The following is a 13,568-nucleotide window of genomic DNA, read 5'->3' on the forward strand; positions in this document are numbered from 1 at the left end:
AGCCGCTCGCGCGCCCGCGCGGCCAGGATATTACATGGCAACCGCACGCTTCCGGTGCCGGCCCCCGCGCGCGCCCCCGGCCCCGTCTGCGCACGCGCGCCCTCTGCCGGCTGGAGAGCGCACGTGCACGTTGTCTGCCGCGGGAGACACCGCCTCTGTCAGTGAGTTGAGCGGGGGGAGCCTAGAGGGGCCGTAGCAGGTTCAGCGCCCTCTGGAGTCCCGGAGGTGACCCTAACGTCTTGGGAAAGGCGCTTAGTTTAAACCTGGCCAGGGAGGTTGGGAAGTAGAAGGGGCCTCTGCCTGGTTACGATTCTCCAGATTCCTGTTTGCTCATCTTAGCTAAATCTAAATCCAGTTCCTCTAAGTGTTCAGGCTCCCTCCCCTTCTTTCTTTTTTTTTTTTTTTTGCTTTTTTTCTGAGACGGAGTCTTGCTTTGTCGCCCAAGCTGGAGTACAGTGGCGTGATCTCGGTTCACTGCAACCTCCGCCTCCCGAGTTCAAGCGGTTCTCCTGCCTCAGCCCCCCGAGTAGCTGGGATTACAGGCGAGCACCACCACGCTCGGCTAATTTTTGTATTTTTAGTAGAGACAGGGTTTCGCCACGTTGGCCACGCTGGTCTCGAACTCCTGACCTCAGGTGATCCACCCTCTCCTCCCCTAGCCTCCCAAAGTATTGGGATCACAGGTATGAGACACCGTGCCTGGCCACCTCTCTTCCTCTCTCTCTGTCCTGTGTTCATCCATTCAGTTGCCCACGTGACACATGGAGACATCTAGGTCTGGCTTCATGCCCTGGCATGGCGGCCAGAAAGATGCTTCTAGAATGCAATTCAGGGTCGGGCGCAGTGGCTCACGCCTGTAGTCCCAGCAGTGAGGGAGGCAGAGACGGGTGGATCACGAGGTCAGGAGTTCAAGACAAGCCTGGACAACATGGTGAAACCCCGTTTCTACAAAAAAAAAAAAAAAACAAAACACACACATACACACACAAATTAGCTGGGCGTGTTGGCGCACTCCTGTAATCCTAGCTACTCAGGAGGCTGAGGCAGGAGAATCGCTTGAACCTGGGAGGCGGAGGCTGCGGTGAGCAGAGATCGCACCACTGCACTCCAGCGTGGGCGATGGAGTGAGACTCCATCTAAAGAAAAAAAGAGTGCAATTCAGATCACACCAGTCCCCTGTTTTAATTCGGCCTACCACCCTTAGGATACACTCCAGACTTCCTAACATATTTTACAAAGCCTGCATAATTTGGCCCCATCAACTCTCTCTGTCTCTGTTTTCTTTCTTTCCTTTTTTTTTTTTTTTTTGAGATGGAGTCTTGCTCTGTCGCCCAGGCTGGAGTGCAGTGGCACAATCTCAGCTCACTGCAAGCTCCAGCTCCCAGGTTTATGCCATTCTCCTGCCTCTGGGAGAATGTAGCTGGGACTACAGGTGCCGGCCACTTTGCCTGGCTAATTTTTTTGTATTTTTAGTAGAGACGGGGTTTCACCATGTTAGCCAGGATGGTCTCGATCTTCTGACCTCGTGATCCGCCTGTCTCAGCCTCCCAGAGTGCTGGGATTACAGGCGTGAGCCGCCGTTCCCAGTCCCCATAGATTCTTCTCAACTATTCTTTCTTCCTCTTCTATAATTCATAATCCTTGCTGTCTATGAGACTCTGCTAACATCGTTTCCCTCTTCTACATTATTCCTGAGTCTTTCCTCCACCCTTTGTACCTAAAGAGGACGCTGTGTGGTGTGTCGCCTCTTCCAGGAAGACTTCCCAGGTTGACACCTGGTTATTGATATGGATTTTTGTATCAACCGTTATTGATAAAAATGTACAAAATGAATTGGAAATAATTAATTGGAATGACTAAATGAATCAAAAAAGAGAAACTAGAAAATGACTACAGTTAAAAAGCTTGGTACTTAAAAGTGTTGAAATCGCTGAGAGATTTTGTTGATTTTTTGAAGCAGAAGATTGCTGGAAGTTTCCAAAAGCCTCAAAAGAAAGTAGTAGACTAGGCCAGGCGCAGTGGCTCACGCCTGTTATCCCAGCACTTTGGGAGGCCAAAACGGGCGGATCACGAGGTCAGGAGATCGAGACCATCTTGGCTAACACAGTGAAACCCCGTCTCTACTAAAAATACAAAAATTAGCCAGGTGTGGTGGTGGATACCTGTAGTCCCAGCTACTTGGGAGGCTGAGGCAGGAGAATGGCGTGAACCTGGGATGCGGAGCTTGCAGTGAGCCGAGATCACGCCACTGCACTCCAGCCTGGGCTACAAAGCGAGACTCTGTCTCAAAAAAAAAAAAAAAAGGTAATAGACTAGGTCAATCAGGGGGTTATTTCAGAATATATACACCCTAACCTCACTTCCCAAGATTTTTATGAGGCTATTAGGAATACTTTGAAAGAGCTTATTGATGTGCTCTGATAAGCTCTGATAAGAGCTTGTTCATATGCCCTTAACTGTGATCCACCGCTGTAAATCAATGAAAAATGCCAGAATGTCAGAGAAGGGGTTGAAAACATCTTCATAGCTCAGACAGGGAAAATGAAATATTTAGCAATGATATGACTTGCCCAAAGTTGTGTCCCCAAATTTTCTATTTCTCCACACTTTTCCCAACAAACACTACTGGCTTAATTATCCAATCTACTTCAATAGAATTTCAAACTTGGGCTAAAGTCCAATCTTCTCTGCTCACCTCTCCTTCTGAGATTAAATTGGTGTGGAAGAAAACCTGTTTCCGCTGGGTGCGGTGGCTCACGCCTGTAATCCCAACACTTTAGAAAGAAAAAGGAAAGGAAAAAAGGAAAGAAAGAAGAAAGAAAAAAGGAAAGAAAGAAGAAAGAAAAAAGAAAAGAAAGGAAAGAAAAAAAAGAAAGAAAAAAGAAAGAAAAGAAATAAAAAGGAAAGAAAGAAGAAAGAAAAAAAGGAAGAAAGGGAAAGAAAGAAGGAAAGAAAGAAAAGAAAGAAAGAAAAAAAGAAAGAAAGAAAAGCAAGCAAGCAAGCAAGCAAGCCAGCCAGTCAGCCTGTTTCTAGACTCACAAGCTGACACTGAAGTTCTCTGTTTTGTGTGAGGCTTTGAATCTGTTTGATCTACACAGTTCAATCAAATATTTATATATTCACTCAAATATTTATTGACCTGGTAAATATGATCAGTTACTAACAGGTTCTGGGGTTCCAGTGAGGAATGAGTCCTACCTCGTCAGAACTAATGACAAAAGCAGAAATTAATTCATTCGTCAAATAACAAACTAATACAAAGACACAGCTGTAATTGCTTTAAGAAAAAGAACAGTGCTGTAGGCACTTGATCTTGTCAGGGTTGGGGAAGATGGGGAAGAAAAGGCTTCCTGGGGTGCCGATATAAGATCTGAAAAGTATAAATTATCCAGGAAAAGAGCTGCGAAAAGATTGTTCTAGGCAGAGAAATACACATGTGCCAATTTCCCGAGGATTAAACCAGAAACCATTTCGTCCATTTCGTTCATTCTACAGGTTATTTACTGAATGTCAAATACGTCTGAAGCGCTCCCCAGACTTCGTTTTATTGTTCTTGTAGAAAGCAATTTATAATTTTAATTGCTGTTGCTATATTTAGCCGATGTCCCATTAGGATAAACTCAAAACTCCAGGTTCCTCATCTAAATCCCACTTTGAAGTTGTCATCTGCGCCCTGCGTAAAACGTTCTCCTGGTGACGTAAGAGCCTGGGCCTCCCTCCTCTTAGGGACTATCCCACGCGATCAGCCAGTCACAGCCCAGGACAATCAGCTTGACACCTTCTTTCCCCAATCGCAGGGCAGCTCCTCCCAGCCAATGACAGGCCTCCGAGGGGAAGCCCCGTCCCCCGCGGAAATATCAATGGGCGAGCCCTGGGAGGAATAGAAGTCACGGCTCTCGCGAGGATGCCCCCGGCGCTCCTCAATTCCCGAGGCGGGCCGTCACGTGACCCGGGCTCGCCCAATTAGCGCGCGGACCACTGGGGTAGTCGCGGTTCCCGCCAAATACGAGCGCGGCGGCCGCGGCGGCAGCAGCTGCGGCGCGGGCGGGAGGGCGAAGAGCAGCGGCCGCCTGAGGGGAGCCCGCGCCTCCGCCGCCTGAGAGGAGCTCGAGCCGCTGCCGGGGTGATGCTGGAGGAGCCGGAGTGCGGGGCGCCCGGCGCCAGGGGAGCCACCGCAGGTCGGTTCGGGCTCGCGCCGAGGGGAAGGGGGGGCGCGGCGCGCGGCCTGGACGGGCCGAGGCGGCGATGGGAGGCGGACGGGCCTCCCGGCGCCGAGCCTGGTCCTGTGGGCCGGGCGTTCACCCCCTGGAGTTTTCTCATCCCCAGCGAAGGCCTGGCGTCCCCAGGGGCACCCTCCTTGACGTTATTGTTGTAGCCGCGACCATATTGTTTCCGGCGCTTTTGGGTCAGTTCGTCCCTCCAGGGCCCTCTGGGGCGACGGGTCGGAGGAGCCGAGAGGGGAAACTGAGGCCCAGGGAAACGAAAGGGCTTGCCCTGAAGGTTACTGGGTGCGTTTGTGTCCCTTGACCATGTTGGATCTTGCAACGGGTGGGGAAACTGAGGCCCGAGCTCACACGAGCTCGGGGACCGGGACCGATGCCTCTGCGGGTCGGGGCAAGCCCGGGTAAGAGACCCGGATGGTGGGGATGGCCAGGAGGCTGGGACTCCCAAGTTCTTGCTACTGCCTGATAAGCACCGTGACTTTCTCCTCCCTGTGCCTTGGAACGGGGTCTTTGGATCCCACAACAAGCCTTCCCGAAACGTGGGAGGGTGAACCAAGGAAGACCAGACTGCTCCTCTCCCTTGCTGGACTCTGCATTACATAACGCTTTGGCAGCGCTTGGCATTACGCTTTGGCACATAGTAGGTGCTCACTAAATAATGTGAACGAATGAAGGGCTAGAATGGACACCAGTCCAGTTTCTCAATCTCAGCAGTGTTGATATTTGTTGCTGTCCTGGGCACGGCACTGCAGGGTGCTGAGCATCATCCCTGGTCTCCGCCTTTTGCAGGCCAGTAACAGCCCCTCTCCCCAACTCTTAGTAACAACCAAAAATACCATTGCCCTGTGTTCCCTATGCAGCAGATTCCTCCTTGGTTGAAAATCGTGGCTGTAGTTCCTTCTACCCTTTGGGATTTCACGGAGACATGAAATTAATATAAAGTTGGTACTGTCCTGGAGCTGTGATGTTTTAAGTCAGGATGTTTAACTTTATTTTATTTTATTTTATTTATTTTGAGACAGTCTTGCTCTGTTGCCCAGGCTGGAGTGCAGTGGCAGGATCTCAGCTCACTGCAACCTCTGCCTCCCCGGTTCAAGTGATTCTTCTGCCTCAGCCTCCTGAGTAGCTGGGATTACAGGCTTGCACCACCATGCCTGGCTATTTTTTTATTTTTCAGTAGAGACGGGGTTTCACCACGTTGGGCAGACTGGTCTCGAACTCCTGACCTCAAGTGATCCACCCGCCTCGGCCTCCCAAAGTGCTGGGATTACCGGTGTGAACCACCATGCCTGGCCAGGATATTTAATTCAAAAAAAAAAAAAATTGCTACTCGCTAGGACCATACTATCATGAAAGGAAAGTATATTTTAGTGCCAAATAAAATTAGGATGTAATCGCAGAATAAAGAGCAGTTAGTAACTTTATACACACATATGTGTTAATTGTGTGTATCTTTGGATCCCTGGATTGGGAGTGTCCGTTTTATATACAGGATTTTTTAATGAGGGGGGTCCTGTTTTTAGTGAGGTTGTTTCTGTTCCACTTGCATCAAAGCTAGTGACTCAAAACCACACAAATAGATCTTTGTGATTGTCCTGAAAATAAAGTTAAGTGACTAAAAAGCATATCCTTCAGCTGGGTGTAGAAATCCATGTCTTTTGGTAACTGGAAACTTGAGAATGATATTCTCTGAAGTGACTAGAAAGGAAACGAATTTTCTCAGTACCTTTACTTATTCGCTAAGCTTGGGGCAGAGGGTGGGGTGGTTTCATGTATGGATGATGAAGTTTTTTAGGAAGCTCCAGTCTGCTTTTAAAAAATACTCATATAACGCTTATAAAACATACGTAGACTAACCAAAATAACTAGGTTTTTCCAAGCCAGATGTCCTGGTAAGTGTGAACTTCCTAAACTTACTCTGTTTAAGGTATTTATCTAAAGACTCGGTGCTATTTATGGTCACTTCGGCATCTGCTTTGATATTATTAGATGCTTTTCTTGAGATTTTTTTTGCAGGAAAATGTTCTGTCTTATCATCTCTTGATAGCACTTCAGCTCCTGCCTGGCATGCTCCAGGTGCTTTAAATTGTGGTACCTTCATGAATTCTCTTTAAAAAGGAAAGGATCCCTTTTCTAATTTTACAAATTTGGTGGTGGTGTGGGGGCTTGGGTTGGAGGAGGATGTTTGGGGATCATGTGAATGAAATAGGTAATCCGATGTTTTCTCTCATCCCTACTTTTACTCATTCCACTTTCATTTCATGAAACAGTTCCTGTTTCTCTCTTAGCTGGCTTTCTGATGTATTCCAGACCCTAACCAGGTACCATAGGTGCAGCATGGAACAAATCTTTCTGCTATCATAGAGTTGGCATTTTGTTTAGGGAGAGACATAATAAACACGAAAGTTTCAGATTAAATGCCACAAAGAAAATAAAACAAGACATGACAGTGTCTAGGGTAGGATTTCTCGAACTATTAACATTTTGAGGCCAGGAGCTGTGGCCAGCAGTTTGGGAGGCCGAGGCGGGCAGATCACAAGGTCAGGAGTTCGAGACCATTCTGGCTAACATGGTGAAACCCCGTCTCTGCTACAAATACAAAAATTAGCTGGGGGTGGTGGCACGCGCCTATAGTCCCAGCTACTTGGGAGGGTGAGGCAGGATAATCACTTGAATCCGGGAGGTGGAGGTTGCATTGAGCTGAGATCGTACCATTGCACTCCAGTCTCAGCGACAGAGCAAGACTCTGTCTCAAAAAAAAAAAAAAAAATTTTTTTTTTTGGCCATATAATTCTTCATTGTGGCGTGCTGTGCATTGCATTGTGGGGTATTTAGCAGAATCCCTGGCCTCTACCCACCGGATGTGAAAAGCATCCCTTCGAGCCCTCCCCACATCATGACAACCAAAAGCATCTCTAGACTGTGCCAAATGGCCCCCGAGGGCAGAGGGGTCAGAATTGCCTCCACCTTGTACATAATTGGCTCTACATATGTGTTTGCTAACTTGATTATTTGCAACATTTAACAATTTACCCTTTGACACTTTTATTTGCAGCCATGGATTGCAAAGATAGACCAGCTTTTCCAGTTAAGAAGTTAATACAAGGTAATTATTTGGAAATGGGTTAAAGAGTTGTTCCTAGTTTATAGTCTTCCTTGTCTCTTGATGGAGACCTCAGTGGAAGCGTGGAGCTAGAAGGGAGAGAAACAGTCCCTCTTCAGACTAGGAAGCTGGGAAAATGCTTTTCACACAGTAATGTCTGGTGGGATTCCCACAAGTAAACCCCGAGGCCTCCACTCACCCACAATTGGCATTTTGTAACCTGCAGCTGGGGAGCTGTCCTGTGTATTGTAGGGAGCTTAGCAGCAGCCCTGGCGTCTTCCCACTGGATGCCAGTAAGTGCATCCTCCAAGTTGTAACAACCAAAAATATCTCCATATGTGGCTGATGTCCCCTGGGAGGTAGAACTGCCCCCGTGGAAAACCACTGTTGTCCTGGAAGATAAATGTTCCCAAATCCTTCTGTGTAAAACGGGGAGTGCATTTACCCTTAGGCCACATGAGTGGTCGGATTTTTTTTTTTTTTTTTTTTTTTTGAGACGGAGTCTCACTCTTGTCAGGCTGGAGTGCAGTGATGCCATCTCGGCTCACTGTAACGTCTGCCTCCCGGGTTCAAGCAAATTCTCTTGCCTCAGCCTCCCAAGTAGCTGGGATTACAGGCGTGTGCCACCACACCCAGCTAATTTTTGTATTTTTAGTAAAGACAGGGTTTTAGCATGTTGGCCAGGATCGTCTCGATCTCCTGACCTTGTGATGCCCCTGCCTTGGCCTTTCAAAGTGCTAGGATTACAGATGTGAGCCACCGTGCCCAGCCCAGATTGTATTTTTAGAAACTACAGTTTTGGGTTTTTCAAACTTGGGCTGGGTGCAGTGGGTGCATACCTGTAAAACCAGCTATTTGAGTGGCTGGGATGGGAGGATTGCTTGAGCCCGGAAGTTCAAGGCTGCAGTGAGCTATAATCACACCACTGCACTTCAGCCTGGATCACAGGAAGACTCTGTCTCTTTCTTTTTTTTTTTTTTTTTTTTGAGACGGAGTCTCGCTCTGTCACCCAGGCTGGAGTGCAGTGGCCGGATCTCAGCTCACTGCAAGCTCCGCCTCCCGGGTTCACGCCATTCTCCTGCCTCAGCCTCCCGAGTAGCTGGGACTACAGGCGCCTGCCACCTCGCCCGGCTAAGTTTTTGTATTTTTAGTAGAGGCGGGGTTTCACTGTGTTAGCCAGGATGGTCTCGATCTCCTGACCTCGTAATCCGCCTGTCTCGGCCTCCCAAAGTGCTGGGATTACAGGCTTGAGCCACCGCGCCCGGCCGACTCTGTCTCTTAAAAGAAAAAAAGGGAGAAGCCAGACACGGTGGCTCACACCTATAATTCTAGCACTTTGGGAGGCTAAGGTGGGCAGATTGAGCTCAGGAGTTTGAGACCAGCCTAGCCAACATGGTGAAACCCCATCTCTATTAAAATACAAAATAGCTGGGCATGGTGGGGGGCACCTGTAGTCCCAGCTACTTGGGAGGCCGAGGCAAGAGAATTGCTTGAACCCGGGAGGAAGAGGTTGCAGTGAGCCAAGGGTGTACCATTACACTCCAGCCTGGTGACAGAGTGAGACTGTCTCAAAACAAACAACCCCCCCCCAAAAAAACCAGGTTTTTATTTGGTCTATTACATGATGAAATAGTTAATAAAAAGATGAATTGGCATGGAAGTAAGTGAACATAGGTTCCTTGGGATGTTCACTCTCTAAAGTGTTTCTGCGTCCCTCCTAACGAGCCCGAATCCTGGCAGGCTCTGGGAGAACAGTCTGATTGATGAGAAAAGCCTAACAGAGCCTGGGGTGCTGAGGCCAGGAAAAAAACAAAACAAAACAAAAAACCCTGTCCACAAATATGTCTGTGTATTTTCTACTTGAGAACCAGATGCAGTTATCATCAAATGAGATTTTCACCCATTATAAATAAATTTGGAATATGAACTGGATCTGAAATCAAAAAATGTCTCTTGAAATTCTGGCAGTAGCTCTGCTAAAAGACTTGTCAGGATTTTGTTTTTGTTTTTTTTTTGAGACGGAGTCTCGCTCTGTCGCCCAGGCTGGAGTGCAGTGGCCAGATCTCAGCTCACTGCAAGCTCCGCCTCCTGGGTTTACACCATTCTCCTGCCTCAGCCTCCTGAGTAGTTGGGACTATAGGCGCCCACCACCTCGCCCGGCTAGTTTTTGTATTTTTTAGTAGAGACGGGGTTTCACCGTGTTAGCCAGGATGGTCTTGATCTCCTGACCTCGTGATCCACCTGTCTCGGCCTCCCAAAGTGCTGGGATTACAGGCTTGAGCCACTGCACCCGGCCAGGATTTTGGTTTTTTTTAAATTAGGATGTTGAAGTGGGGCATGGTGACTTACGCCTGTAATCCCAGCACCTGGGTTCAAGCTGTTCTCCTGCCTCAGCTTCTCAAGTAGCTGGGATTACAGGCACGTACCACTATACCCAGCTATTTTGTATTTTTAGTAGAGACGGGGTTTCACCGTTTTGGTCTGTCTGGTCTCGAACTCCTGACCTTGTGACCTACCTGCCTTGGCCTCCCAAAGTGCTGGGATTACAGGTGTGAGCCACCACCCAGAAAGACCCTTTTTAAACTTTAAAATTATCCCCCACGCCTGTGTCCCAACAAGTCAATAATTTTCAAGCTCATGAGTGGTTGTAACTTTAAACGTTCACTAAAGATGGCTTTCTCTTTGTTTCAGCCCGTCTGCCGTTTAAGCGCCTGAATCTTGTCCCAAAGGGGAAAGACGATGACATGTCAGATGATCAGGTTACTTCTGTGCAGAGTAAAAGCCCCGATTTGGAGGCCTCTTTGGACACCTTGGAAAACGACTGTCCTCTGGGTTCTGACATAGACTTTAGACCAAAACTTGTCAACGGAAAGGGTCCCTTAGATAACTTTTTAGGAAACAGAGTCGAAACCAGTGTTGGCCAGAGCACAGTCATCATTGATTTGACAGAGGACTCAAATGAGCAGCCAGACAGTCTTGTGGACCACAATAAACTGAGTTCTGAAGCTTCTCCCTCCAGGGAAGCAGTAAATGGCAACCGAGAAGACACTAGGGATCAGCAGGGGTCGTTGAAGGCCAATCAGAACGACAAGTTGGCATTTCCTGGAGAGACCCTTTCAAACATTCCTTACAAAACAGAGGAGGAGGGTGTTGGCTGTGGAGGTGCAGGGAGGAGAGGTGACTCCCAGGAATGTTCACCACAGAGCTGCCCGGAGCTGACGAGTGGTCTGAGACTGTGCTCCAGAAAGGAGCAGGACAGTTGGAGTGAAGCTGGGGGCATCCTGTTCAGAGGGAAGGTGCCCATGGTGGTCTTGCAGGACATCTTGGCTGTGAGACCGCCCCAAACCAAGTCCCCTCCAGCCACACCCCAAGGCAAGGACATGACCCCTGAGAGCGGGGCGCTGGAATCTTGCCCTGAAGAAGACTCTGTACTCAGCCATTCGTCCCTGAGCTCTCCCTCTTCCACCAGCTCTCCCGAGGGGCCGCCTGCTCCCACAAAGCGACACAGCAGCACCAGTCCCTTCCCCACCTCCACGCCCGTGCGCAGAGTGAGTATCTCCCATGGAGTCCCTACACATCAGTGCTCATGGATCTCAGAGCACGCTGTCAGTCTCCACCGGGTCACCCAGCTGGTCTGTGGCAGAGTGAGCGGGGCCACAGGCTGGGTCCTGGGACTCGACACGGAGTTCTTGTATCAAAACTCAGTGTTCGGTTCTGCATTCGTTGTGATGCGCCTGGGACTTAATTCATCAACAGTGTACCTGGTGTACTGTGTGGATAACACCCTGCTGTTTTGCCTTCGTTGTTTACATCTAATTAGTGATAGCTTAGCCATTTTAGGGAATTAGGATCTGAGCTGGTGCTGTAACCCCTCACTTGAGATTCCAGGTCCAGCTCTCTCTGTGCCCCTCCCATCCAAGCATAGAACTGTAGGGATGGGGCTATGGAGGCATTGAGCACTGAAGTGGCAGTGAGACGGCAGGAAGCATGACATGGGGAATTCTGTAGAGTCAGCACAGCCACCCATCTAAAAAACCTCACCTGGGGCCAGGCGCAGTGGCTCATGCCTGTCATCCCAGCACTTTGGGAGGCCGAGGTGGGAGGATCGCTTGAAGATCAAAACCAACCTGGACAACAAAGACACCATCTCTACAAAAAAAAAAAATTATTTTTATTTTTTTGACAGAGCCACTCTATCACCCAGCCTCTGGAGTTCAGTGGCGTGATCTCTGCTCACTGCAACCTCCGCCTCCCAGGTTCAAGCGATTCTCCTGCCTCAGCCTCCCTAATAGCTGGGATTATAGGTGTGCGCTACCACACCTGGCTAATTTTTATATTTTTAGTGGAGACAGGGTTTCACTATCTTTGCCAGGCTAGTCTTGAATTCCTGACCTCAAGTGATCTGTCCATCTTGGCCTCCCAAAGTGCTGGAATTACAGGCATGAGCCACTGCACCCAGCCCTGCAAAAAAAATTTTTTTAATTATCCGGGCATGGTGGCACATGCCTGTAGTCCCAGCCACCTGGGAAGCCGAGGCAGGAGGATCACTTGAGCTGAGGAGTTGGAGGCTGCAGCGAGCTGTGATCACACCACTGTGCTCCAGCCTGGATGACAGTGAGACCCCATCTGGAACCATTTTTAAGGACCCCATAAGAGGGACTTTTGCATGGACTGTTTCTGTTACTGTTTTTTTATTAGCACGATGGTGTCCTTAGGATCTTATGGACCAAACTGATAAAATCAGTCACAAGTTCCATGCTGTGTTTAATGGTGTCTTTTTTTGGTTTATATATTTTTACTTTTTATCTTAAGTATGTAGAACCAGAAGAGACAGTGCCTTTTTTTTGTTTTTGGTTTTGTAGCACTTTTGTTTGTTCATGCTGGTTCTTTATATGAGAGTAGATCCTGAGATGGGTCATTTAATCTCTACCTGTAAGCAGGTACAGTAGACCACCTGGACTATAAACCACCAACCTTGTTCGCTTTTGGGATTTTGAGCTCTAAGGAACCATTTCTTTTTCTTTCTTTCTTTTTTTTTTTTTTTTTGAGACGGAGTCTCGCTCTGTTGCCCAGACTGGAGTGCAGTGGCCGGATCTCAGCTCACTGCAAGCTCCGCCTCCCGGGTTTACGCTATTCTCCTGCCTCAGCCTCCCGAGTAGCTGGGACTACAGGCGCCAGCCACCTCGCCCGGCTAGTTTTTTGTATTTTTTAGTAGAGACGGGGTTTCACCGTGTTAGCCAGGATGGTCTCGATCTCCTGACCTCGTGATCCACCTGTCTCGGCCTCCCAAAGTGCTGGGATTACAGGCTTGAGCCACCGCGCCCGGCCTCTTTTTTTTTTTTTTTTTTTTTTTTTGAGACAGTCTTGCTTTGTCACCCAGGCTGGAGTGCAGTGGCGCCATCTAAGCTCACTGCAACCTCCGCCTCCTGGATTCAAGCAATTCTGCCTCAGCCTCTCAAGTAGCTGGGATTAGAGGCACCCGCCACCAGGCTCAGCTAATTTTTGTATTTTTAGTAGAGATGGAGTTTTGCCATGATGGCCAGGCTGGTCTTGAACTCCTGACCTCAGGTGAGGGGAGGCCTTGGCCTCCCAAAATGCTGGGATCACAGGCTTGGCCGGGACCATTTATTTTTCCGAATGACATCATTTCTTTTTTTTTTTTTTTTTTTTTTTTTTTTTTTTTTTTTGAGACGGAGTCACGCTCTGTCGCCCAGGCTGGAGTGCAGTGGCGCGATCTCGGCTCACTGCAAGCTCCGCCTCCTGGGTTTACGCCATTCTTCTGCCTCAGCCTCCTGAGTAGCTGGGACTACAGGCGCCCACCACCGTGCCCGGCTAATTTTTTGTATTTTTAGTAGAGACGGGGTTTCACCGTGGTCTCGATCTCCTGACCTTGTGATCCGCCCGCCTCGGCCTCCCAAAGTGCTGGGATTACAGGCGTGAGCCACCGCGCCCGGCCGACATCATTTCTTGTCTTTCACTTCAGAGGAGGCAAAAGGAAAAAATGACTTCCTCTTTAGGTTCATGAAATGTTGATTAAAAAATGGAGCAAATTTTTTTTTTTTTTTTAGACATGGTCTCACCCTGTCGCCCAGGCTGGAGTGCAGTGGCATGATGTCAGCTTACTGCAACCTCCACCTTCTGGGTTCGAGAGATTTTCCTGCCTTAGCCTCTGAGTAGCTGGGATTACAGGTGCCCACCACCATGGCTGGCTAATTTTTGTATTTTTTTGGGTAGAGAACAGG

General features: G+C 48.7%; 1 protein-coding gene across 5 annotated transcripts in view; it reads left to right on the forward strand.

Annotated features, from left to right (window-relative positions):
• Positions 1 to 3,985: 3,985 nt before the first annotated feature.
• The window catches only part of CHAF1A (chromatin assembly factor 1 subunit A), a 41,735-nt gene continuing 32,152 nt past the window's right edge, over positions 3,986 to 13,568 (forward strand). For 3 of the 5 annotated variants that reach the window (XM_074025431.1, XM_045380491.2, XM_045380493.2), the window contains exons 1-3: positions 3,986 to 4,178; positions 7,279 to 7,329; positions 10,018 to 10,874. Coding sequence is in view for 4 of the 5 variants with exons in the window: in XM_045380491.2 (XP_045236426.2) it covers positions 4,127 to 4,178; positions 7,279 to 7,329; positions 10,018 to 10,874 (960 nt within the window). In the remaining variant the exon portion in view is untranslated. The remainder of the gene's footprint in view (positions 4,179 to 7,278; positions 7,330 to 10,017; positions 10,875 to 13,568) is intronic. The other 2 variants (XM_045380492.2, XM_074025430.1) reach the window with 1 other exon arrangement.

This window comes from Macaca fascicularis, chromosome 19 (assembly GCF_037993035.2).
Source record: "Macaca fascicularis isolate 582-1 chromosome 19, T2T-MFA8v1.1".
Classification (NCBI taxonomy): Eukaryota; Metazoa; Chordata; class Mammalia; order Primates; family Cercopithecidae; genus Macaca; species Macaca fascicularis.